This window comes from Podarcis pityusensis (genome assembly GCF_964106645.2).
Source record: "Podarcis pityusensis genome assembly, chromosome: 8".
Classification (NCBI taxonomy): Eukaryota; Metazoa; Chordata; class Lepidosauria; order Squamata; family Lacertidae; genus Podarcis; species Podarcis pityusensis.
Genome location: NC_138033.1, coordinates 64,821,160 through 64,848,057, shown reverse-complemented (window position 1 = coordinate 64,848,057; position 26,898 = coordinate 64,821,160). Strand labels below are relative to the sequence as shown.

At 46.7% G+C, this 26,898-nt stretch overlaps 1 protein-coding gene across 3 annotated transcripts in view; it reads right to left on the bottom strand.

Annotated features, from left to right (window-relative positions):
* Positions 1-26,898, bottom strand: part of CAMTA1 (calmodulin binding transcription activator 1) — a 713,455-nt gene that overhangs the window by 394,188 nt on the left and 292,369 nt on the right. For all 3 annotated transcript variants that reach the window (XM_081017106.1, XM_081017105.1, XM_081017107.1), the window contains exon 4: positions 21,799-21,934. In XM_081017106.1, coding sequence (XP_080873232.1) covers positions 21,799-21,934 — 136 coding nt within the window. The remainder of the gene's footprint in view (positions 1-21,798; positions 21,935-26,898) is intronic.

Sequence of the window (26,898 nt, the reverse complement as noted above, 5' to 3'; positions counted from 1 at the left end):
GGAGGCTGCTGGGCCAGGACCCCCGTTGAAAAATAGAGAGGGATTGCACAAGGAACTCTGTGACTTGCTGTTTTGACAGGTAGAAAGAGATGCTCTTTCGAGGTCTACTTGAAATAATTCCTTAGGTCCTGCTGACATTTCCAGTGCAGAAGCAGGAAGAGCGACAGGATCCGGCAAGTGATAGGGGAGCAATGCAGCCACCAGGGTTACCCTTGGGGACCGTGGGAGGGAGATAAGGCCACATAACAGACTTGCAGGCAGGACAGCAAAGCATTAGGTGTTTGGCCTCCTAATGGGCACAGAGGAGAGGTGGAAGCAGATCCCCGAGACGCCGTATTGCCCTGCCTATTCTTCCAGTCGTAAGTTGCTTTTAACTGATTTAATTTAGCATTTTTATTTTGTTGTAAGGTCCACTCTGGCTCCTTATGGTGAAGCAGAAGCAGCCAGGGGGTGTGAATAAATCCCAATGACAGTGATGGCATCCATCTACAAATGCAAACTGGGTAGCCAGCAATGCAAGGAGCTCAATCATCAAGGGCTTAAAGGGGAATAAGAATAAGGTAGCAACCTTCAATGGTCCAAAATGGACCATCGGGCCCCTGCTTACCTGATAGTCCCAAGACCAAGGAGCAGCGAACTCAATTCTAATTCAGAAAATAAATGTACACAATGGCAATCAGATGATGAGGGAAGGCTGCATTGGGGTGGGCGCCTCTTAACTGCCCCCTTTTGGTGGCTTTCCTTTGCAACTCACATCCATAGGAGTGGAGCACACCCTCCCCCTACACCAGGATTCCAGACCCACAAGGGGAGCAGAGCCCAGGGAGAAACCTTCCCCAGACAACTGCCGACCCCTAATCTATTCCTCCTGCTCCTTTAATGAGAACAATTTCGTCTCTGCAGATCCATCACTATAACGTTCCTTACCGTTACAATTCATAATTAATCTCCACAATTATAAATAATGCAAGATTTGTTTATTGCCCTGCTGGTTGTGAGCGTGAGAGCCCCGTTGGTCTGGCTCCAGCGCTGAGCCACCAGCGGAAGGAGGCCGGCCGGAGATCCCAGCTCTGCCACACAGCTGCCAGATGCAACAGGGCCTGAGGTGCAACCCCTTGTTTGGGTCAGAGGATCCAGTGCTAAGAGCATCCCTGCAAGAGACACCTCTGCTTGAAGAGGCCCCCAGTGAGGCAGACAGCCCACCCAACACCCCTCTGCATTATCAGTTCTGTTGTCAACCTCTTGCCATCAATGCATTTCTTCTAATAAAGGTAAAGGTAAAGGTACCCCTGGCCGTTAGGTCCAGTTGCGGACGACTCTGGGGTTGCGGCGCCTATCTTGCTTTATTGGCTGAGGAAGCCGGCGTACAGCTTCCAGGTCATTTGGCCAGCATGACCAAGCCGCTTCTGGCAAACCAGAAGGGAGCCAGCAGGGAAACGCCGTTCACCTTCCCGTCGGAGTGGTACCTATTTATCTACTTGCACTTTGACGTGCTTTCGAACTGCTAGGTTGGCAGGAGCTGGGACCGAGCAACGGGAGCTCACCCCGTCGCGGGGATTCGAACCGCTGACCTTCTGATCAGCAAGCCTAGGCTCTGTGGTTTAACCCACAGTGCCACCCACGTCCCATACATTTCTTCTAATAGTCAACTGCAATCTACCTTCCTCTGACTCCAGCCCGAGAGATCTAGGCCTGCCCCTCTCTCGGGGGCAGCCGAAAACAAGCTTGGCTTCATCTGTGTAGCTGCCCTTCAGGGGTTCACATTCCCCACCCCCACCCCATCTTCTCTTCTCCAGGCTCAATACACCTGCTTTCTTTGACCTTCCTTTATTATGAATTCTTTTCCACACAACTATTAGAGAGCGCACAAGGCTTTTACAGAACTAAGACATGACTTACGTCCACCATGATTATCAGTGAGAGGAGGAAGATGGAAGAAGGGGTGCATTTTGGATTTTCCCCAGCTTGCGGCATCCTGCTAGCAAACAAACTGCAGTAGTACCTTGGGTTAAGTACTTAATTCGTTCTCGAGGTCCATTCTTAACCTGAAACTGTTCTTAACCTGAAGCACCACTTTAGCCAATGGGGCCTCCTGCTGCTGCCACGCTGCCGGAGCACGATTTCTGTTCTCATCCTGAAGCAAAGTTCTTAACCCGAGGTACTATTTCTGGGTTAGCAGAGTCTGTAACCTGAAGCGTATGTAACCTGAAGTGTATGTAACCCGAGGTACCACAGTACCGGGCAGTTTTAAAACTTCAAAAGCCAAAGGGTTAACACCCTTCGTCCTTCATTTTAAATATGTCACAAGGAATAGAGAAGGCAGCTCTGAAATATATGAAAAGCCACGTCGTGTGAGACTGAGGGGCTGTCCGGCCTCCAAGAAGCTCCAGGCTGGGGGTATGGGCATTTCCTTGTGTTTCTCCCCTAACAAGAGGTAGCCCTGCAGCTGAACATGGAGATTCTACTTTAGCTCTCTTGGCTAATGGCCACTAATAGACCTCTTCCCCTTCCGCGATTTCATTTAAACTCCTCCTAAGTGAGTGGCCATCATGGCAACTGACAGTGACAAATGCCAGAAGACAGATTGCACAAAACTGACAAGAGGACCAAATGAGATAAAAGCACACAGGTAGGAAACAGGGCAAAATTCAGCCTAAAAGCAAAACAAGCCAGGAGCCTTTTTATTAACCCATATACCATATTTTTCACTCTATAAGACGCACCAGACCACAAGACGCACCTAGTTTTTGGAGGAGGAAAACAAGAAAAAAAATACTCTGAATCTCAGAAGCCAGAACAGCAAGAGGGATCGCTGCACAGTGAAAGCAGCAATCCCTCTTGCTGTTCTGGCTTCTGGGATAGCTGCACAGCCTGCATTCGCTCCATAAGACGCACACACTTACTTTTTCCCCTTACTTTTTCCCCTTACTTTTTCCCCTTACTTTTCCCCTTACTTTTTAGGAGGGAAAAAGTGAGTCTTATAGAGCAAAAAATACGGTAGTCTGATCTCAACTGAGGAATCTAAACCATTCTGAAAGGAGTAGAGGTCATATTTTAGGGTACGGAATTGTTTGCCAGCGGTGTCCCTTTGCAGCTTCCACACAAAAGGGGCCGGCCTGATACAAAACAATGAAAGGACACGAATCTGACATCAGAAATGGCAGTATCCATATATCGGAAGTGGGGGAGGCATTTCAACTTCCCAGAGTACCCTGAGACCCTGGCAGAGACCATTCTAGAGCAAAGGAAATTGAAAGGAAACAACTGGATGGAAAGACAGCAAGAAGTTTGATGCTGTCATTTCTGGAATGAGCCAAGAGAAAGGATTTTTAGCACCCTATATGTGTGAATTGGTTTACCAATGGCAGGAGGTATGTGTCATTGACAATGGGTTTCTGAATTAACCACTGTTAATGCGCTATTTTTCACTGTTTGTACTTGTTTCCCTCTACTCTCACTTTCTACAACTGCATCTCTGATAAAAAGGGGGAAAAGGGGGGATCTGTGTATAACTATGAACTCAGCATAACATTTCATGTGATTGATAAAGTGGACTGTAGTCTAGGAAAGATCGCGCTGTAATAAAATTTGTTATGCTTTAAGATGCCACAGAACTCTTTTGTTGCTCTTGCTACAATCCACCAGGAAAACTTTGCAGCAAAAAGGATGGACGGTTAATAGAAAAATCTAGCAGGCATGCTAGGTTTGCAAAAAAACAACAACAACCCAACAATAAATAGAAAACAGCAGCAAAAAGATATTGCAAAGAAGAATGAGCCACAGAGAGAGCCGTTCCACACTTAGTGCTAAAGAACAAAATTTTTATTTTTTAATTTTTTTTAAGTGAGATTTCTCCCTAGGAAACATCCCTATTCCCAGAGGTTTGAGCAACAGAGATGCAGTTCCTTGGGAATTAATAATAAAAAAGGTGAGTCAGTAATAAACTAAATTACAGGGAGCCTATCAGGAATTTCAGCATCTGAGAGCCAAAATTTTGCTGGGGGTTTTCTAAGCAAAGATAATGAGTTGTATAATTTATGCTGCCTAAAACATTTGCTAGATGTAACATGAAAGCGCAATATTTATTTGAGATGCATTAGGGAGTATAAAACGGGAGACAGGATATTTTCCCCAACACTCCTGCGTTCTTCTTTTCTTCTTCTCCTTCTATTAATAATTTTCTTGCAATTCTGAAAACACAGATGGGAGACACATGGCGAGTATTTACCGCAAAGAATGAAAATCCATTCAATATTGAGCTCACAAGTTTAAAAATGGATTTGCCAGAGAAATTACTTAAATTTACAAGACACAAATTACTAACAAAATATATATCGATCTCAGCACTGAAAAAATTATTTCACAAATTTGCACATGTACTCATTGCATTATTTCATTGCTTAAAAATCCCTAAGTGGAAGAGGACAGTATTTCCCTTTTTGTCTTCTATAAACTTACGGTGACCTTTCGATTCAAAGGGTTATGCAAGTTCCCCCATTCCCTGCGATGATGCACAACGTATATACAGAGAGAGAGAGAGAGATACAGATATATAATTTTTTTGCAAAGCCATGTTAGAGAAGCAATTTAATCACCTCATTCGGGATGTATTAGAAGGGGGCTCTAAGTATCTTGACACTGCAGTGCTTAACGTAACTGTATTAAAGGACATTAAAAATGCAAGGAGAGATAATTAAGCAAAATAAATTAAATGCGCTTCCTGAAATATTCTGCAAGACAAACACTTTTTTGCTGCTTAAATGTTTTCCAGCAGATGTTCGCCTCTTCGCTTGCTTATCCTTCAGTGAAATTCAGAAGGCAAAATGTTGAGCAGCCCAAGCGCACTAGAGCTGGGTCTTAACATCCCTCCATAAATGTTACTGCAGCAAAAAAACATCCCAAGAGCAAGGAGACAAATTCTTCCAGCGTGGGTGGTGGGGTGGGAGTGGGACTGGGGTGCAGAGGCTTCATCCCCCCCCCCTTTCTGCTTTATTGCTGCAGAGAGAATGTTTTCCAGAGTGCTCAGTTTTCTTGAGCCTCCATCCTGCTTGCATAGCAGGAAATCAACACAATAGGGAGGGGGGCAGGGGTGTATAAACGAGCCCTGAGCCCAAAATCCATTTGTGTGCCGCCACCATGCTCTTATCAAAGCAGGGGACTGTAGCATCACCACCAAAACAGCTCTTGCACAGGCAGCCCCATTAACAAAAAACCTCCAAGGTCACCAGGTGATTCTCCACCTTTGTCACAATTTCAGCTACAAGAAGCCCATAGACTGGAATGGTTGGGGGCCAGCTGAATCAAGCACTCCCCAGGACACACCAGACAGGAACACCCTGAATAGAAGATCCTCAAGACAGGAACCCCTATGGTTTGCAGAAAACTGGATTCTACCAAGAGGCAAGCATGGGCATAGCCAAAGGGGGTCAGAGGGGCAGCTGTCCCCCCTAAATCAATACAAATCAATACAAAGCTGAGGTTCTGCACCCCCCAACAAAAGCCTGTTCCCTCCCCCCCACAAAAATCCTGGCTACGCCCATGGCACTCCATGCCCTTAAGAGCCATATTTGTAACACCCATCACAATCAAAGTGGCTGGTGAAAACTACCTGGTTACATCATTATGTAGGACTCCAGATCTCATTGGAGCAAGATGCTAACTCAGAGATGCCCAAGGTCTCCAGCAACTGATGGTATCTGTGTCTGGCTTCCACCCACCCCCTCAGGAGCTGACTCCCAGCAAAGTCCTGCTTTCAGTCAGGGCGAATCACTCACTCCTGATGTCAACCTCAGACGTATGTCAGCTTCACCCTCAACCCACGGCAACTGGTGGGCAGATGAGGTCAAGTTGCTACAGGGGAGCTAAGCTAAGTGAAGAAGAAAAGTTTCTGGAAGGAAACAGGACACGCAGAGAGAGAGAATGGGTGAGAGGAAGAACACATTTCCAAAGATGGGGGGGGGGGGAGAGAAGATGGTGCTTTCTAGTTTTCATTTACAAGACAAACAGGAACACTTGTACGGTTTGGCAAAGAAAGGATCAGCCAAGGTTTATTAGTAGCAGTACTATTAAGAATAAAAGAAACTTGCAAAAACAACCAAAAACAACCTGGACCATTTGTTGGAAATGACTGTGTTCCTAGTCAACAGTGGTGGCACTGGAACTGGCCAATAGGTACTGGCAAGCATTCCACAGATCATCATCGACTACAACACCACATTTAATAAGCCCATACAATTTTCTAAGTGCTATACAGAGAACAAGACCATTCTTGCCAATCTAATAGGCAAAGGGGGGGGGGATGAATGAGGAGGGAAGAGAAAAGAGACTCAATGGAATTGCCTGCCAGAAGACGCCGTGATGGTTGCTAACTTGGATGGGGATTCAACCGATTCATGGAGGAGGACAAGGCAAAGAGTTCTGCTGGAACATCCAGAGAAGCAGCATAGCGCTGGCATCAGTTCTTAGAGGGGACGAACAATGAGGCAGGATGCTGCCTTCATGCCTGGCTCATAAGCACCTGGGGGAACCTGGCCAGATGCTGGACTTTAGATTGCTTCAGCAAGGCAGTTAAGAATGTGAGAGCATAAGAATAACCCTTTACAGTGGCATAGCCACTGTGGCTGGCAGCTGTTGATAGCCCTCCCCCTCCATGAATTGGTCCCATCGTCTTCCAAAGCCATCTAAGTTGGTGGCTTACGCGGTCCTTATGTAGGTGTCTGTGACAATAATGCCTCTTTGGAACTCAACAGCTGTCGCTTCCTCCACCAATAGCAAAACCAACCCTACACAAAACGCCAAAAGCTCCAAAAGTTGAGATTAGAAAGTCGCCGGAAGGTTTCCTTAAGAAAGCTGGAAGGCAGCAACCACAGCGGGTAATTCATGCAATTTATTTCATCTCATCTCTCTTAATCATGTAAAAAGCAAACGGGGGGGAAGAAGAAAAAAAAAAACCTGCTCCAATCGAAGTTTGCACCCAGCACAGTGTGGAAACTAATTGAGTGTAAAATGGGTAGGGGTGGGGGAAGGCAAAAAAGAAGTTGCTTTGCATCTTTCTCCCGGTTAAAGCCCATGTCGAGGCTGGTTCTGCCTGCCTCTCGGCTTTTCCCTCTGTGGCTTTTGTTATAACTCAGCCCATTCACAATATGTTTCAAGAGGAATTAGTTGAAAAGAGACAGACAAAGAAATAGACTCTTTACTTCTTTGCGGATTTATTGCCATCTCCGACCCTTCTGGGGCTGCTTAAAACCATCAAGCAATTCCATCTGGTATTGAAAGTATTTTCATTTTCTAAACAAACACAGAGCAGTCCCTCAAAGGCAATCCCTGCTCTGCAATAGAAATAAAATGGCCCATCTAGTTCAGCATTTCTCTCTACCACCCCCCCCACCACCACCACCGCCACCGTCGCCGGGCAGATCCTCTGGGAACCTGAGAAGAACAGCAAAAAGAAGAAGTGCCCTCTCCCTGCTGTTTGCGCCAAGCAGAGGTAGACTGCCCCTTCACCTGGAAGCTCCATTTACTGGCTCAAAGGGCTCCTTAAACCACCAGCTCCCAGGAATTTGTCTCCGTAAACATTATTATGAGTTCCGAGAAAAGGAAGTGAAGTGGTTTAAAACAGTTTGGGTGTTATGTATTTGGCAAAGCTCAAAGACATTCTCCCTCAAGCACTTAGAGCATCAACCTGCCACAAGAGGAAAAAGTGTTTGCTTTTAATTTATGTTTCCGTGTATGAATACATTAGGATCCCCAATACAGAAAGGGGGATTATTGATATGCACGTTCCCTTCTGAAGAGATCCTCGGGAGGCCCATTTGAGAATTAATAATAATCCATATTCCCCCTTCAGAAACTGTAAAAGGAGCTCTCCGATTTCCCTGGTGTGCCCTTTGATGCGTGAATCGTTAAGGAGCCGTAATGACCGTAAGTTCAGTATATCACACGCCGTGGCAAATATTTTCTGAAATAAATCCCAAATAATCAATTTGTGAAGAGTCAACATTTTTTAAACACTCCTTGTAATAAACCCCTGCCTCTCACATCCATCACCACCGAGGGTGCAGGATTTATGGCCACGCAGATTACAGAAAACAGACCCAGACTTTTCTCCTACTGTCATGTAAATGCTTAAAACAGGAAAGACTAATATATGTGTCCTAAGGGGCAGGCGCTCTCTCCTTAATAAATGCACTGGCAAGCAAGGGGCTTCTATCTTTCTCTCTCCCCTCTCAACTCCAATCCAGGGAATTTTTAATCCCATCTTCACTTCAGAGGGCCCCAACAGGAGAGGGAAGAAAATCTGGGGGCAGGGAGATGGCAGGGCCTCCCCATCAGCTGTTCGGAAATATGTACGGCATTTTGCTCTTCCTCTCCTGGAAAGCTTTCTATTTCAGCTGGTCTGGTCTCTACAAAGGCTCTTAGTTTCAAATAGCTTGATTTTCTCCTTCTCCCTCCCAATCCTCTTTCTTTTTGTGCCATGTCTGCAGGTCAGTGGGCAGGGAATGCCTTGCCACCAACACCTGACTGTCAGCCACTCCGGGAGCCTTTTAGAGTGGGAGTGAAGAGTGGGAGGAAATGGTTTAAGTACGGTAAATAAAAATAATAATAGCATTTCCCACCATTTCACCTCCCCTCAACTTCTCTCAAAAGCTGCTGACCAAAAACTTTGTCACTGTCACTGGTGCTTTAGCAATGTCCAGATTAGACTACTGTAGAGCACTTTCCATGTAGGCCTGCCCTTGAAGGCTGTTTGTAAAATTCAAGTTATTCAAATTACTGCTGCTCATCTTTTGACTTGGACAAGCCAGTACCTGCTGTGCATGATGTCTCTTCTATGGTGTTGCTTATTACTATGTTTGCAAACCTAATTTGAGGTGCAATTTTTAAATCTGCAATCTACCTTAACAGCCACTCCCTTTTTGAGATCTCTAGGGAAAAGTCACAAAATCTACTAGGCAGGGTCTTCTTAGTCATTGCCCCAACATGTGGGATGTTTTCCACTCTTAGGTGTACCTGAATCCTCCTCACTAGATGCTTTCAGAAGCAAGTGAAATCCCTCCTGCTCCACCTCTTCTTTGAGATCATACCAATGATGAACCTCATCTGAGTTGCTTATTTCTACTGTTACTGGTTTCACCTGTCATCTTATGAGTCTTTATACTGTAAACTGCTTCGTGCATCTATTTGGAAAAGCAGTGTATTAAGAGCACAATGTAAATGAAATTACAGCACAATCCTGGGCAAGCCTGAAGCTCCACTGAGTTCAGCAGGACTTACTCCTGGGTAAATGGGCAGGATTCCACTTTTTGGCTGCATTTGGCTAACCAAGACTAATGTGAAAGCTTTTGCATTTCACTGAAATCTGCATCGGGCCAAAGGAACATTCAGAGCATAGGGTAATAACACCACCTAGCATTTAGAGGAGGAAGAAGAAGAAGAAGAAGAAGAAGAAGAAGAAGAAGAAGAAGAAGAAGAAGAGTTTGGATTTGATATCCTGCTTTATCACTACCCGAAGGAGTCTCAAAGCGGCTAACATTCTCCTTTCCCTTCCTCCCCCACAACAAACACTCTGTGAGGTGAGTGGGGCTGAGAGACTTCAGAGAAGTGTGACTGGCCCAAGGTCACCCAGCAGCTGCATGTGGAGTAGCGGAGACTCAAACCCGGTTCCCCAGATTGCGAGTCTATCGCTCTAAACCACTACACCACACTGGCTCTCCATTTAGAGAGCACTTTAAGAGATTTTGCATGCATTAACTGAGGAATCCTTACAAATAACCTTTTAAGGCAGGCCAGCACTATTATCCTCACATTTGCGTAACTTGTCAATGTGTGTGTGATGGGGAGAGAGGGGTCTTTGTTCATGGTCTGAGACTCTGAAAACATTGGGTGGAACTCAACTAATTTTTTCTCAAAGTAGACCCTCTGCAATTAAGTAGCATAACTTAGCTAGGCCTGTTAGTTTCAACAGGTCTACTCTCAGTAAAACTTAATTGAATACCACCAACATACTTCACAGGAAACTGGGATGCCTGAATTTTGAGGAGCTGACCAGCACCCCGATTTCAACTGTCATGCCACAACTCTCCGCACAAGTTTAGGCACAGGCTCTAGCATTGCTGCTACCACAAAGGTACGTTGGTTGTCATGTCTCTCAATCCCTCAGCTTCCTATGACAGCACCTTCAGAGTTGAGGGATGTCTCCAGATGGGAGCAAGCAATGACCCCAAACCAATATGAGACCTTGCACTTGAAGCATCTTCAAGAGTCTTCTGGCAACTGGAGTCAGGTGGGCTGCCATGTCCACACCTAGATGACTCCCTGCAGCTCTTAGAGGGTTCAGCGGGAGGCCACAACACCTTTCAGGTCACGGCTGGCCTCTTTGCTTTAGTGCTTGAGTGTCTGCAGGAGGACAACACCTCTTTCCTTTGGGACCTGTCCTTGGTCCTGAAAGGGATGTCCCACCACTACCTGCACAAGGCCAGTATCCTGCAGTGCTTGGCCAGTGCCCCATGGATTATAGCCTACTAGGACTGGATGACAGCAATCTATATTCTGCCATGATGGGGTGGGCTAACTCCTAGTCCACAGGCATGATATGCCCCTCCAAAAAATAAATAAAACACAGAGCAGTTTTTTTCACACACACACACACCCCAATGCTTTTGCTGGTAGTGACAGAAAGGGGGCGTGGCGATAGCCAGAGAGGTTTAAAACTCTCCTGCCAGCTTGGCGCCCTTAAAGGTAAAGGTAAAGGGACCCCTGACCATTAGGTCCAGTTGCGCACGATTCTGGGGTTGTGGCGCTCATCTCGCTTTATTGGCCGAGGGAGCCAGCGTACAGCTTCTGGGTCATGCGACCAGCATGACTAAGCCGCTTCTGGCGAACCAGAGCAGCTCACAGAAACGCCGTTTACCTTCCCGCTGGAGTGGTACCTATTTATCTACTTGCACTTTGATGTGCTTTCGAACTGCTAGGTTGGCAGGAGCTGGGACCAAACAATGGGAGCTCACCCTGTCGCGGGGATTCAAACCACCAACCTTCTGATCAGCAAGCCCTAGGCTCTGTGGTTTAACCCACAGCGCCACCCACATCCTGCTTGGCACCCTTATAGGGATGCAAATCACCTCCTCCCCATCATTAGATTGATAACTCGATTAGCAGCGATCCTTATGAGCTAAGAATAGGGAGGCGGCACACATAGCCCCCAGAGGGATCATAGCCCCTGGTCAAAAATGTCCAGTTACCACAGCCATAATGCCTGCAGCCTGGGGGAGGCAGGAGGTGGTCTTGGAATGAGACCAAGCTGTTCCGTTAACACAAAATCTTTTGGGTGTTGAGGCAAGCACCATCCTTTGCAAAGGCTAGCTCAGTGTGGCTGCATCAAGGCAGCCACCCGGCCTCCTACTCTAAGTGGCCCTCATTCTATTTTGCTGAAATGCATTAAGCAGCCGGTCTGAACAACATGAACCTAATTAGTTTGCAAACTACACAGCTCACCTCCGATGGAGAGAAAGACCCATGTTAAATTAAAGCAGATCAGAGCATCCTAGGAATTGTTTTGCGAGATTAGCTCTGGTCTCACAAGTTGCTTCGTCCTCCGGTAATAACCCGGGAGTGCGTTTTGCCTACAGCTGCAAGGAACTGAGTAATGCCAGCATATATTCCTGCAATTTTGGATCCAGCTGGGGATCCTTTACATACAAAATGCCAGAAAAGCCCCACTGGTCACTTGCAAACTGGGGGTGGCTTTGGAAAATAAAATAAAAAGGCAGCGTGCTCTCAGGCAGGGCTTCCTTTGCTCCCAAGCTGTGTTGGTAATAATAATATCCTATTATCACCAAGGTTATCCTGGCAATGCAACATCCAGCCTGCATGTACTAGTTAGACTGAAACACCACAAAAGCCTTTTATGGGCTGGTTTCCTCCCTCCCTCCCCCCACCCACTTTTTGACAGAAATGTTCTAGCGCTTACCAAGCAATAAGAAAACTTCTTTTCTTTTCTTTTGCATCCATCCATAAGGGGAGATCTGTATTGTAACAATAATAATGAAAGGCTTGCATGCAAAATTGACACCGTGCGGCCACTTTCCCCCCATCTCAGTGAATTTTTTTGTTTTAATGAAGTTCAAAACAGGTATGGCGCAGCTATAGAAAAAGCAGAATGTATTGAACGTGCCACAAAATACTGACTCCAGAGCTCGTTTAAAGAAACATGGGTTCCTAGTTGCATAGGTGCCCTGAAGGCAAGAATAAGAAACTGGCAAACTGTCCCACTTGAGGTATGAACCCCCTCCCCCCTGAGAATTTTCTGTTTAGACACTGGCAGAATCCATCAACGTTTCTCGTATATTTTGCCTGCCCTTCATCAATCAACGTTCCCAGGACAGGTCACAACACACACCCAGCAATTCAATTCAACAACCGCAAAAGCAATTACTACCTGAAAGTTCCTGGTCTGGCCTCTTTGGAGGAGATCAGATTCTAGTTCCAGATTCCAAAGAAATGCAAGAAGAGCTCTGCAGCTGGTAAGGCCAAAAGGATCATTTTAGTCCCATATATTTTTTCACATGGCAATCAGCCTGATGCTTCCAGCAGGGGCAAAACTAGCCTTTTTTTTCACCTGGGTCAAAGACGCAGTTTGGCACACACACCTTGCACAGATTTGCGTACACACACACACACACACACACACACACAGGCCAGGAGTCTCAATGGCACCCCTCTGGAGGTTTCACCCAGGTCAAGAAACCCGGCTACCCCACCCCTCGTAGCTGCTGCACTGCCTCCAGGAAGCTCACCAGCAGCAGCATCAATCTGATGTTCACAGAACTGCTTAGTTTGTGGTACACTGCCTCTAAGGAAGGAGGTTACACATTGCCATGATGTTGTGTTCCTCCGCCATCATCTAGGCTTTCTCCTTAGCAAAACCTCCTTCCTCGCCCCAGAATAGCTTCCCTACTCACAATCCCCAGCTAGTGCTGTGCTAAACCTGCCCTCCGGTTTCCCAAAACCATTCTTTCTCTGCAGAATTGGCACCTGCTTCTCCAACTTTTGCCTGCCAGCTAAAGGAAAGCAGAGAGGGGTCCAGCCTAGCCTCCTGTGGAAGCGAGTTGCATAATTTGGGAGCTACCACCAAGAAGGCCCTGTCTCAGGTGGCAGGACTGAGAGAAAGCCTGCCACGAAGTTCTCAGAAGCCCAGGCAGGCTCATATAGCGAGGCAGGGTCCTTCAGAAAGCCTGGCCCCAACATTTATCCAAATTAAATGACAAAACCCATCTTATTACTTTATTTCTTTAGTCGTTTTCTACATTAAAAGCATCTCTTACCGAGCATTAACATTTAAAAAACAACAACCCACCACTCAATGCTTTTATTCTTTCCCCCCACCCCAAACAAGAAGGGGGAGGTCCATTCTGCATTCAAAACACATCATTCCTGGATATTTATAGAACTTTATGCACAAAGAATAAGGCAGGCCCATTAACTAAACCACCCAGCTGTAAATTCAGCGCCGTGTCAGCCCAGAAAGACGACGGTGCGCCTTCCAACATTCAGCGTTACCTCTATTTATTAGCTGAATTTTTTAATTATGGCAAATTGATTATGAACACACCACCAGGGATTCTAACTAATTAGAAGTTCAAGGAGGACGATGATTTGGGGGAATCTTCGGCAGCTTCTGCCAAGAGATATAAATACAGCAGGGCCAAGTGAATCCTCATGGCTGGGGCTGCCGCCTAAAATCTTTTCTCCTCTTTTTTTGTTTTGTTTTGTTTTAAAGGACTGCAGGCCATGTAAGCTAGCAAAGCAACAGGGAGACAGGGAATGAACAGGAACCCTTCCCCTGGAATCTCCCATTCTCCTGGGCCACAGCAACACACACTCACTGAGCAGCGTCAAAACTCAGGGCTTGAGTACCTACTCTGAATGGAGAAGTTCCCAGATTCCAGCATCTCCTAGGTAAGGACTGGGAAAACTCCCGGTCTGAAACCTCAGAGAGGTGCTGCCAGCCAGTGTAGACAACACTAAGCTACATGGACCTGCAGCCGGGGCTCTGTATAAGGCAGCTTCCAACGCCTTAAGGGAAGGGGTAGAATGCTTACTTTGCAGGAAGAAGGCATCTCCAAGGAGGGATGGGAAAGACCCTGCAGAACCAGAGCCAATCAGTGCAGAGCAAGGATGAAGAATCGGCAGCTCTGGTCAGGCCTGGTCAGCACAGACAATGGTCAGGCATGATGGGAGTTGTGGTCCACGGACAAGGAGAGGGAAGCATGTTGGGTATTCTTGTGTAGGCAGAACTGAAGAAGATGACCTGACTCACTATAAGGCACCTCCACAGTGTTGTGAATTCGGGGGATCAGTCTGGAAGATACCTATGGGCCTCTTCCAAGCCTATGGTACTGTTTACATGGGGTAGAAGCTGTAACAGGAAAGAAGTCAAACAAATTATAATAATAATAATAATTTATTATTTATACCCCACCCATCTGGCTTGGCTTCCCCAGCCACTCTGGGTGGCTTCCAACCAAATATTAAAATACAGTAATACATCAAACATTAAAAGCATCCCTGAACTGGGCTGCCTTCAGATGTCTTCTAAAAGTTTGGTAGTTGTTGTTCTCTTTGACATCTGGTGGGAGGGCGTTCCACAGGGTGGGCGCCACTACTGAGAAGGCCTTCTGCCTGGTTCCCTGTAACTTGGCTTCTCACAGTGAGGGAACCGCCAGAAGGCCCTCGGCGCTGGACCTCAGTGTCCGGGCTGAATGATGGGGTAATAGTCTTCACTGCTCAGCTAAGTACTTGGCACTTGCATACCCAAGGATGTTGCTCTGTTGCCATGGAGACAAATGGGGGGGCTTTTCCCACCTCACCTGGGAATAAGCCAAGGTGGGCTCTGTGTGTGTGTGAGAGAGAGAGTGTTTGGCTGATGCTGGAAGCTGGGGAAACAACAAAGGCTTGTCTTGCTCCAAGCTGGACGCAAAACTGTGACTTGCAGCTTCGCTGGAAACCAGATGGGGGGGAGCCATGCTGTGAGCCCCTCCACCCTATGCTCAGCTTGTATGTATGTGCAAATAAAACCATATGTCCTAAAGACACCACAGTCTCCATTGACCTTCCTTCCAAGGAAACCGAACCCTGGGCAAGTACAGGCGCCCATGGAGCCTCTCACTGCTCAGAGATTGGGGTGTGTGCAACCATTTGTTCCTTGTGGTAGAGAGCATGCTTTGCAACCCCAGGAGACCCCAGGTTCAATGCTTGGCAGCCTCAGAAAGGCTGGGAATCCTCTTGAAACCCTGGAGAGGGCGTGCCAGTGTTAGAGAGATCAATGGTCTGACTTGAAGAAGCCTCATCAAACTGCCACTTGAGTGCCCACTTCAAATTTTGGGGATCTTTGCTCTGGCCGTCTCTCCCGCCTCCAACAGCAAATCAAAACCTTTAAAGCAATCGGTGCAGTTTGGCCCTGTCTATTCACAAGCAACTCCACCTCCCAACACACGGCTGACAACCCCACAATTAGAGCATTTCTTCACCAACGCAGAGATGTGGTTGTCAAAAGATTGATCCAGCCCCTTCTCATGTATCACTTGAGCATAACCTGCACTTCGTTCATTTGTAAAGCTTATGAATCACCTTTCTGTAATAATAATAAAAATAAAACCACCCGAGGCAATGTAAAACAACAGCAATCGCGCGTCATGTTCACAAACCCAACCATGCACACAAATGGTTGTTGTTCATCACGGCACAATTAATTATTTTAATTGCACATTGTGTTCCCCCATTCAAAGCGGCGCCGGTCTCAATCATCGCAACAGATCACATGCACAACTGGCTTGCGTAGCTCCCCCACCCCCTGCAAATCTGGCATTAGTATTTGTGAACCTGCTGTCTTCTTGGAGCATTTATCCCACAGTATGAAATTCTTCGGGGACCTGCAACAAAGTATTGTAGTGTGTGTTTCACCCTGACTCTCTAACAAAGGGTGGTTTTGTTCAGGGACATCCTCCTCCATTCCATGGGTTTTCTGTTTTCTTTTCCCACTGACACTTAACATTCCGTGGCTACTGAGCATGCTCAGTCCTCATTGTAATGCTTTTTCTTGAGGGGACACACCTTAGATCTTTTTAGAAAAGAAGATACGTCGTACTTCTGAAAGCTTTGGGGTCCCCTCGGATCAGCTGACACCTCTCCCATGTTCCTCATTGGCCTCCCTTCAGCACTGTGTTTTTTATGAGCCTTCTGTCAACCCCAATAAAGAGTTCCTCCTCTGGCAGCAAATCAGAGCTGGAGTTGTTTGTCAGAGCCATTATTTCTCGCCCTCTTAATACCTAATGTGGCAAGTGCCCTGCTGCAGATGGGAGCCCCTTTCCCCTGCTAGTCCTCCCTGTAAAAGTCCACATAAAGACCATCTCATTCAATTACAGTGAGAATGAAGCTGTAAAAGGCGTAATGTCACTGCTGGGACAGTGTAAATGTGGGGAGGAGGGCAAGTTGCTAAGCAATTGAAGACGTTGTTTCATTCAGGGTGTTTTTACCTTCAGGTAACCTATTCCACATCAAGGAAGCTGGACCTCTGACGGAGATCTACTGGGGCGTTCAAACAGCACATGCAGAGTGAGAACAGACAGTCTTCTTGGTCTCCTTGCCGCTGCTGCCGCCCCAAGTGCCCAAGGGAAAACTGCCAAGGCGAGGCTCTCCTCTCCTTGGTTCTTGCTTTGTCGAAATCCAGAGCTTTCCATTGGTCTCCCTTGAATTCCACTTGGTTAGTCCCAACCCACTTACCAGTCAATCCAAGGTTATTCTGGATTTTATTCATTCTGCCTCCTAAAGAATCAGCCTCTCTCTCTCTCTCTCTCTCTCACACACACACACACACACACACACACACACTTTCTGGTCATCCAGAAATCTGACAATGCCTCCTTCCACCCCTTCAAAGATGTCAACTGATGCACATGCTTAAAAAACCCCAACAACAACCCCAGCTCACCATTAAATCTGGTTATATGTCAAACACTTAGACCAACCTTCTCCCTTCCAGATGTTGTTGGGACGCCAGCTTCCAGCATCCCTAGCCAGCCAACCTGACAAGTGGTCAGGGATGACCTGGAGGGCACCAGGTTGGGAAAGGTTGGACTAAGTGCAAAAACACTCTCTTCTGATCTCTCTAGTTTATGTCCGTCCCTCTTTGACTGAGAGGTTGACTGAGAGTAGAAGGAGCTGGCGGTCGAATCCGTGGCCAGTCTGCTCCTGTTGAATCGACAAGTAAACTCGATGTGGAAGGAACCGCAGCAATGCAAAATCCGTCTTTGCTTGATTTTTAATCTAATCCCTCAGAGTGTTTTCAGCTCCTTCGGGTTTGTACAATTCAATAAGCATACCTCCGCTCCTTCATCTCAGACGTTTCAAGAGAGCTCTAATGGCAACCCAAAGTCTGAGCAAATTCCACCTGACAAACACCGCTGACACACAAGGATGCTCCTCACTTTCCGAGTGATGCTAGGCTAACAGATATCCCACATGCAAATACTCCCCCCCCCCACCGGGGGGGGGGATCATGTCTTTTCCGAATAGCATAGGAACACTGAACAGCCTGGTTCCCCTGACTTGGTGGCCCCGATGTGATTGCTCAGAGGAGATGGGGGACTGGGAACTTGTGTGAGTGGCAGAGGGCCTGATTACCCTGAGAGTCTAGATCAGGGTTTCCCAAACTTGGGTCTCCAGCTGTTTTTGGACTACAACTACAACCATCCCTAGTTAGCAGGACCAGTGGTCGAGAATGATGGGAACTATAATCCCCAAACAGCCGAAGACCCAAGTTTGGGAAACCCACCCAAAATGCCTCGTAAAAAACATTTAGCAAAAGACATCATCAGGGTCAGTATTTCTGTGCCCCCTGCATGGGGTGGCCAATGACTTGGAGGGTTGTCATTTTGTGTATTTTTGCAATGTTAATATGGTTTAATTTATTTATACCTTTGTACCGCACTTCAGGATGCTACATAAAAACACCTGAACAAATGAATAAGAATACCCAGAGAGATGAGGTCACAATAGTCCATCTGAACCAGTGTTTCCCAACCTTTTGTCTCCAGCTGTTTTGAGACTACAATTCCCATCATCCCTGACCACTGGTCTTGCTAGCTAGGGATCATGGGAGTCGTGGTCCAAAAACAGCTGGAGACCCAAGGCTGGGAAACACTGATCTGGACCAATATTCTGTCCTGATAGTGGCCAACCAGATGCTCCACAAGCAGAACTTGAATGCAGTAGCGCTCTCCCCAGTTGCGATCCCCAGCAATTGGCATTCAGAAACATACTGCCTGCTACAGGTCGAATACAGCCATTGTATCTCATCCCTCCCTTAAGAACATAAGTAAAACCTGTTGGATCAGGCCAATGGCCCATCTGGTCCAATGTCCTGTTTTGACAGTGGCCAACCAGATGCCCAGATGCGAAGCAGGTGCTGACTACGACTGCAGTCTTGGTAGCTTTGATCCCCAGAAACTGGCATTCAGAGACACACTGCCTTCTACAGTGGAGGCAGAAGACAGCCTTATCCCCTCCATTAAGATCCTAAGAAGAACCTGCTGGATGAGGCCAATGACTCATCTAGTCCAGCATCTTGTTCTCACCAGATGCCGGTAGGAAACCGGCAAGCGGGACCTGAGCACAAGAACTTCCCCCCATGACTTGCTGCAAATGGTATTCGGATACATGAGTGCAATTTGTCTAAGGTAAAGGGACCCCTGACCATTAGGTCCAGTCGTGACCGACTCTGGGGTTGCGGCACTCATCTCGCTTTATTGGCTGAGGGAGCCGGCGTACAGCTTCCGGGTCATGTGACCAGCATGACTAAGCCGCTTCTGGTGAACCAGAGGAGCGCATGGAAATGCCGTTTTCCTTCCCACCGGAGCGGTACCTATTTATCTACTTGCACTTTGACATGCTTTCGAACTGCTAGGTTGGCAGGAGCTGGGACCGAGCAACGGGAGCTCACCCCGTTGCGGGGATTCAAACCGCCGAACTTCTGATCAGCAAGTCCTAGGCTCTGTGGTTTAACCCACAGCGCCACCCGCGTCCCTGTTGCAATTTGTCTAAACCCCTCTAAAAACCATCGAAGTCAGCCACCAATACAGCTTGCCACAGTGAATTTTGTAACTCAGATATGTGCTGTGCAAAGAAGGCACTTGTTTTTCTTTCTGCACATTACTAGGGAAACAGGCTGGCAGAAGCCATGCACCCCACTGCAGTGGGGGCTGAGACCCTGGAGGAAGCAGTGGATCCGACCATGCACATATGCACTAATGATAAGTGGCCGCGAGCCAGGGTAGTATCCCGCACCAGACAACCACCCCCAATTTCCCAGGACATCCTGGAATTACAGAACAACGAAAGATGCACACCCCAATTTTAATCAGTGGAATGTTGGAGGGTATAATATCAGTCTGCCCCAGCACACAAAAATATGTCAAGTAAGAAGTCCTTCTCCCACAAGATGAAGCAGCAATGGAAACCATAGCAAACAGGGAAATGGCTGGTGGGCTACTGGTATGTCATGAAAGCAGACAGCTACAGCTCTGGCCTCAAGTGGGCTCCCCGCTTCTCCGCTTGGGTGTTGCATTAGCCTGGTTGACGCAGCCATCGCCTCGTTGCCCTGTGTCAGGAGGAACCGGCAAGTGACATGCAGCTTTCAATATTCATGAGCAGCCTAATCAATGCCCAGCGTCTGGGAGCTGGGAGTCTGTGGCAACGAGGAGTCTCAGGATAATCTGCATCTTAATGGGCACCAGAACGAAGTGAATTGCAAGAGAAGGGTGCCCGGCAAGAGTTTTCCATTGATTTGTCACTGCACTGTCATTAGGCAGAAAGACACAGAGAGCACAGTCCTTCGTGCTTCTGCTGCTGAGAAAACCCACCCAATCGCTACCCAAATGCCACTTTTGTCAAAGATGCAGAAACGGCCAGGTAGCCTCTGCAGCCTGAAAAGGACTTTAGACTTCTTCGGGCCAAGATCCACAGCAGAGCAACATGCAAATAAGGCCACGGGGGGGGGGTGGCAATGGAAATGGAAATGCCCCACAAACCACGGCAGCGCCCAATCTGACTTGTGCCATGGAAAGGGGCTACCCTCTTGCCGAATTAGATTCAGCTCTGTCATTAATCGCGTCAGCAGCGGGGGTGGGGGATGAGTTAGAATTTAAGATGGTCTGATGGTGACACACACAGTGTTTCCACGGATCCCTCTAGGGGCAGTTTAATTATTAAGTATTGAGTGGGAAAAGCACATCTCTAATGGCTAATGGTCATTACAGCTCCTTAGCATTCTAGAAAGCAATTTCAGTGCGGATGAGAGGTACCACCAGGCATCATATCCCTTTAAAATACTGACATGTATTAAGCACATGTTTTATTTTATATTTATATCCTTTAAAAAAGAAGAAGAAGAAGTCAAAACTAGCTCAATGTAGCAGAAGCTCAAACTTTAAAATACAAGGAGAATCAATCACAACCACGACATGCAGTCCCTTGTGAAGCAACTGAATAATAAAATACAGCAACGCATAAACTTCTGTTATATTGATGGGACTTTGTACACTCTCTTTTACATCTGAACAAATCTGTTTTGTTTTTTAAAGCTGTCGCTCTTCCCTGGCTCCAGAAGCCATTTCTTCTCAAGCACTTATTTTGGAAACCGAGAGCAGGACGAATTGAAATTCGCTTGCATGCACAACTCTGGTATCACCAGTAACTCACTTGTGAAACTTTTTCGCCATTGATGTAATTCACAATTGCAATGATGATGATAATAATGAAGAAGAAGAAGAAATGAACTCAATCACAATAAGGGTAGTTGGTTTTTTTTAACCTGTTAAGCAATAAACAGCTTTCAAAAGCTTCCATAAAAAAACTGTCATCAGGGAGACAAGAATTCCCCAAAGCATCACTCATCTTTCAAGACGCAAGGATAACACGCACACTCCCCTTACCGGAGTAAGAGAACTCAAAAAGCTCAGCAAGAGAAAAGCACAGAATCAAGTCCCTTCCAAACTGTCACAACTCCTTCCAACTCCAACCAGTTAAGATTCCTAAGTGCGGCTTCCATTAGCCCCATAACCAAGTCGCAAGGACTCTCCAGAGCAGTGTTAGAAACTCAGATATGAAAGCTAGGAGCTAAATGGCACCTTAAACCTAGGTTAAGGGTGCAACAAAGGAAGTCTAGGCCCACTTTTTATATATATAACAAGAATACAAAGCTGAAAATGAATGAACTGTAACCGAAATATTATGTTCATTTTTCGTATGGTCTAGTCCTTTCTCTGCTCACCCACCCCGCAAATATTCTTAAGAGAGTCTCTTCTTAAGACTTCAGAGAGTAGCTAGAAGTGGGGAGGCAGGAAAAGGTCCTCCTTTCCTTCCACTTTGCAGTTTTAATCTGAAATTTTAGGCGCAGTATCGCTCCCAGAGCTCAGAAACTGCTCACGCTAATGAAATTCCCTGTCGCAAAATGTGCCTAGAACAATGGGAGTTTCGAACACTGCTCAAGAGTGCTGGGTTTAGCCCTACACCAACACAAACAACCTCTTGCTCACAAAAACAGCAATTTGAGACTCTCCTACAATAACAGGGATTACAGTAACACATGAAGGTAGCCTTTCACAAGTGGAGCAGAGCATTTTAAAATACATATATATGGAGGCGACATTTTTTTAAAAAAAGCAACATCATCCTACTTGGTCAGCTGATGCAACGAGACATGGAAGCCCCCGCAATGAAGCCCCCCTTGCCTTGTGCACCTACCTCCACCCCCTGAACCTTCAGCTTCATATGATCTTCTCGGGTGGTCTTCCCGTCTTTCCGCTTCTTCCAGCAATATCCATCTTTCCTGTATTTCACCTTCTTCCTGTTGTATAGGATCATAGAGCCATTCTGAGGCCTGGAAAACAAAAGGAGGGTGGCTCATCAGGGAGGCAGAGCAAATCTGCGTTCACACCCAACACCTGGGATGCTGCTGCCTCAAAGCTGTGAGTCCCAAACACACACACACACAGAGAGAGAGAGAGAGAGAGAGAGGTAGGTTCAGCCGTCAATTACCAGGGGTAGAGAACTCACTCCTATAAGGTGACCAACGGCAGTTACTGTAGAAAGGAAATATTCTCTGTGCAGCAGAAAATTATCACCTACCTAGTATTCCTCCTCCCTGCACCTCTCCCAAAACCCACCTGGAAATTTCTCCCTAAAGAATGAAGCCTGCCAATCAAAGTTCTTGCAGTGCAACAGCTAAGAATGAGAGTTCAGAGGAGGCAGCGCACTATGCCAGCATAGCATTGTGACAGAGAGCATGAGCTACGAGCTGGATGCCCTGGGTTCAAATCTCAGGACAGCCATGGAGATGCTCAGTGGCCTTTGTCAAAGTCCTACCCCGCCCCCAATACACACACAATCTACAAATAAGAGGACAGGCCGACCTGCCTGGATTGCCCAGACAATGTACACAAAGGGCTTTAAACCGAAGTGCCACACTTTGGGTTTTTTACAAAGAGGTATCTGGGAGAACTTGCTGGAGGGACCTAAAAGCCCAGGAAGCCAACACAGCAAAAGCTCCTTCCAAGGGGAGACGGAAGCTGTGCAGAACTCCTTCTCCTCTCCCCATAACCAGGAAGGAGCTGCAGAAGGTGAGAATTCTGGACTGCAGTGGGGTGGGGAGGTCATATTTTGGAGGTGCTTCCTGCACCTATCTATGAAGTAGCACCAGCACTTAGTGATGTTCCCATGCTTGCCCAGCTTGTCTCAATAACAATTTGGGCTGCTTGAGCATCCCTCCAAACTTCTTGAAATATTCCAAGGGTTGCTTGCTTGGTTTTGAGCATCTGAAAGGGCTCAAAAGGTCCCAGTTGGTTTTGCGCATCCCACTCCTCCCCAACCAATCAACCAAACTTCCCACTCACATTGAAAATCATTATTAGGAACGTCATTTTCAACCCATTCATCCACAGGGACACCTGCCTACCTGCCTGCAAGCACTTCCTGCTGGTGGTGGTTACCTCCCCCTCCCACTATGCAAAGTCAAGAGTTGATTGATTGATTGATTGATTGATTGATTGATTGATGACTGATTGCTGTCAAGGAAGGCAGGCACTGGCAGAGGAGAAGGCATGGAAGAATCTGCCCATTCCAGTTTTTCCCTCCACTTCTAATTTTTCTAGTCAGTTCATCCCAGTTTATTAAAAACAGTCCTCACAAAAACTTGTTAGCATTTCGAAGTGTATTTCCCAAGTATCCATATTTTTGCATGCAATTTCCCCTCCTATGTTTTTGGATGTTATTTTCACTAATTGCATGCATTTTCATGTACACCTTTCTTGGCTGGAGCTGGCCACCACAAAATGTTGAAGAATGAACGAACTTCAAAGTGTAGCTGCTGTTCCCCCCACCCCCTTCTGCATATGTTTTTGGGAAGTGCGAATTAGGCAGTTTGCATTAAATTAAGGAGATTTACAAGATGTTGTGGGCCAAACCAAATTTGTCTCCCATCCCTACAGAAGAGAGAGAGAGAACAGTAAAAAAATCTCACAGCCTGCAGAGAGCATTTCCAGTGATGTCTCAACAGGGTCCGCAGCCCATTTGAAAAGGGACACACATTTCTGAGTAGGGGAGTTTTGATCCGGAGCCTGACTGTTAGATCTGAGCGAAACCTCTCTCCCTAACACGCTAAGTCAAAGCAGACACACAACTTTATTTACATTCAAAAATGTAACCGGTCTATTAACCAGTGGTCTTAGAAGGAACTGTGAAAAATGTTCCTGCCTCATTCTGTGTGATGTGTCCAAAGACGCTTCAGTTTGTCTAGAGTCTTGTGGTGGGGTCAGGAGGGGTGGTGGAAGGGAGGAAGCAGCAGAAAAAGGGAGGGGGGTTATACTGATTATGTTTATGGTCCACACAATATCTCATACTTTTCAAAAGAGTCTCTCTCTCTCTCTCTCTCTTAACCCATCGTTCATGATTTGGGTAAAAAGGAAGTTTGGAATAAAGAAGTCAGATTAAAACAAAACAACCCAGCATCGATTTCCCCCAGAACAGAAAGGAATCACTACTGCCCCCCAACACAGGTCGGCGTTAGATCTGGCTTTTGCTCTGTCTTCACCAGCTCCAGGGAAGCCCCCAGATTTCTTTCAGAAATGTCCTTCTTGGCATAGCTACAGGGGATGGTGCAGCCATTTGTCCAATAAACATCTGTCGCCGTCCATTCAGCCTATGTTTATATATCCACCCCCCAATCGCTTTACCATATGGCAAATTGATATAATAGAAATACCACTCTTGCGCAAGCCATCCTTCCCTCTCCCCCCCCACCCCCCACACAAAGAAAACAGCCCTCAGTAAACCCAGAATTCACAAAGAAGAGATTGTGCATCATTTTCAGACAGCAGCCATGGAGATGGCTGCAAAAATTTATAGAAGTACATTAGTCACAGTAATTTGGCTTTGGAACACCAAGAACAGAAAGAAATACAACAACATTAGCAGCAGTTGCTGCCATAAACAACTTCTGGGGAAAAACCTGGAGTTGGCGGCATTTGAGCACGTAAATCTCTTGAAGTTGTGGAAGTGAAACAAAATCTACGCGAGGAACTGAGGGTGGAAGGAAGTCACTCTCTCCTTGCTCTGCACACCCCAAACCACATATATTAACCAGAGTGTAAAAGACCCCCAAACTTTCTCTGTGCTCAGGATCAGGCAGCTGTTTTCAGGGAGCAAAAAATACCAGGGTAAGTACTTTGAGGGATGCCTGAAGGAGCACCTACCCGCTTCGGGTTTGAGATCTGTTGGGAGGGGTGGGGACTGCTTGTAGCTCCATCCATGGGTTATGGCTACTAGAGATGATGGAGGAGGCTCTGCTCTCCACAGTAAAAGTGATGCTTCAGAAAAGCAGTGGTGGAGGGGAGAGCGCTCTTGTGCTCAGATCCTGCTTGTGGGATTCCCCTTAAGGCATCTGGTCGGCCATTTTGAGAACGCAGTGCTGGACTAGATGGGCCACTGGTCTGATCTAGCTGCAGGGCTCCTTAGATATTCTTGTCCATTTGTTTAGGTGTTTAGCATCCAAAAGCAGTGTTCAAAGGTATAAATAAACCCAGCAGTCTCTTCCCATGTTCTTATGACACCATCGTCCCATGAGGTGTGGGTGGGTCTTGTCAGACATCGCACCCAGCCTACACAACGCCCTTCCCCAAGAGGTCCAGAAGTTTGCCGATCTGCATCGTCCTATACCATCTGCCCCAGACTTTGTGGTCAGTTCACACTGTCCCTTCAGAGGGCTTGGCCCACCATCTGATGCCATGTGAGATGGGGCTCCTCTGCCTCCCAATTCCTTTCCCCTGGAAGTCCAAATAGTGCAAAATAAAGCGATTGCTGTCTAAATAAAATGATTGCTGTATTGCTACATGCATTGTACATGCACTTTCTCAGTTTTGCTCAAACAAGTCCTCCAAACCCACTTGGCATGAGTGCCCAACTATCTCCCTACTGAGGAATGGGGTCTTCTCCTGTTACCCCTCCTGCAAGAGAAGAAGAAGAGTTTGGATTTGATATCCCGCTTTATCACTACCCTAAGGAGTCTCAAAGCGGCTAACATTCTCCTTTCCCTTCCTCCCCCACAACAAACACTCTGTGAGGAGAGTGGGGCTGAGAGACTTCAAAGAAGTGTGACTAGCCCAAGGTCACCCAGCAGCTGCATGTGGAGGAGCGGGGAAGCAAACCTGGTTCACCAGATTACAAGACTACCTCTCTTAACCACCACATCACACTGGCTCTCCCAAGAGCTTCGTGTGTCTCGTCTCTGCTGCCTTGCTGATTGCTCAAGATTTTTATTTATTTTTTACAACGGGACATTTGTGAAACTTTTGTTGTTTTCTCTATTTTTTTTTTAAATGGTCTTATAGATTTTAACTTTCACAGGTCTGAGTCATGACCCTGACTTCAAAGCTGGCACCAGCAAAGCAAGGGGATGGGAACATGGTTTCACCTTGGATCAGTAAGTGTGCCAGTCTCTTCTCTGACCGTCACCTCCTAACACATATCTTAATGTTGTGCCAGTTAAAAGGCGCTTTTAGCATCATCAGCCTCAAGCCACTCATTGCTGAGATCAAGGGGCCCTCAGAACCTCCAAGAAAAGATGGCCATCCCAGGCCCCCTTGAGTCAGTGTAGGGATGGAAGAATCTATCCATTTCAGCTTCTCTCAGTTTCACATTTTCCTAGTCTTCAGTTCTCCACATTTTCATGTAGTCCTCGTGGAAATTCGGCAGCATTTTAGTGTGAATTTCTCCTAATTCTGTACACAATTTTGTCTAATATACACAATTTTGGAACTGCAATTATTTTTTCCAAATTGGAAAGCGATTTTGCATGTTGTTTTCACTAACCAGTGCATTTCTGCACACACTTTATTCTGATATATGCAATTTTTTTGCAGGCAAGACTTGGCTGGAGAAGAACTGCATTGCAAAATTCAGAGAAGCACAAAATGTGAAGGATGATTTATGTTTCTATTTGCATACTGTTTGGGAAAGTACACAATAGGTAGGTTTGCCTTTAAATGTGAACTGAATTGAATTTCTTCCCTATCCCTGCATCCCTCTGATGCTTCAAGGTGCTGCTCCACTGAGAGAGATGGTAGGGGGTGATGACAGCCACCTAAAAGCAACCCAGCTGTGCTGCCCCGCGGCTGGCAACGTGGCCAGGGCCTCCTTTGCCTCCCACTAAGACATAAGCTTAAGGACCTCACAGGCAGTTCCCCATCTTTCCCCTCCTTGAGTAATTACGCAGGTGTGGCAGCCCAAGTCTCGCTGTGAAGGCAGCAGGCAGGAAAGGGAGGCTGATCGCTTTACTCCCCCCACTGAGAT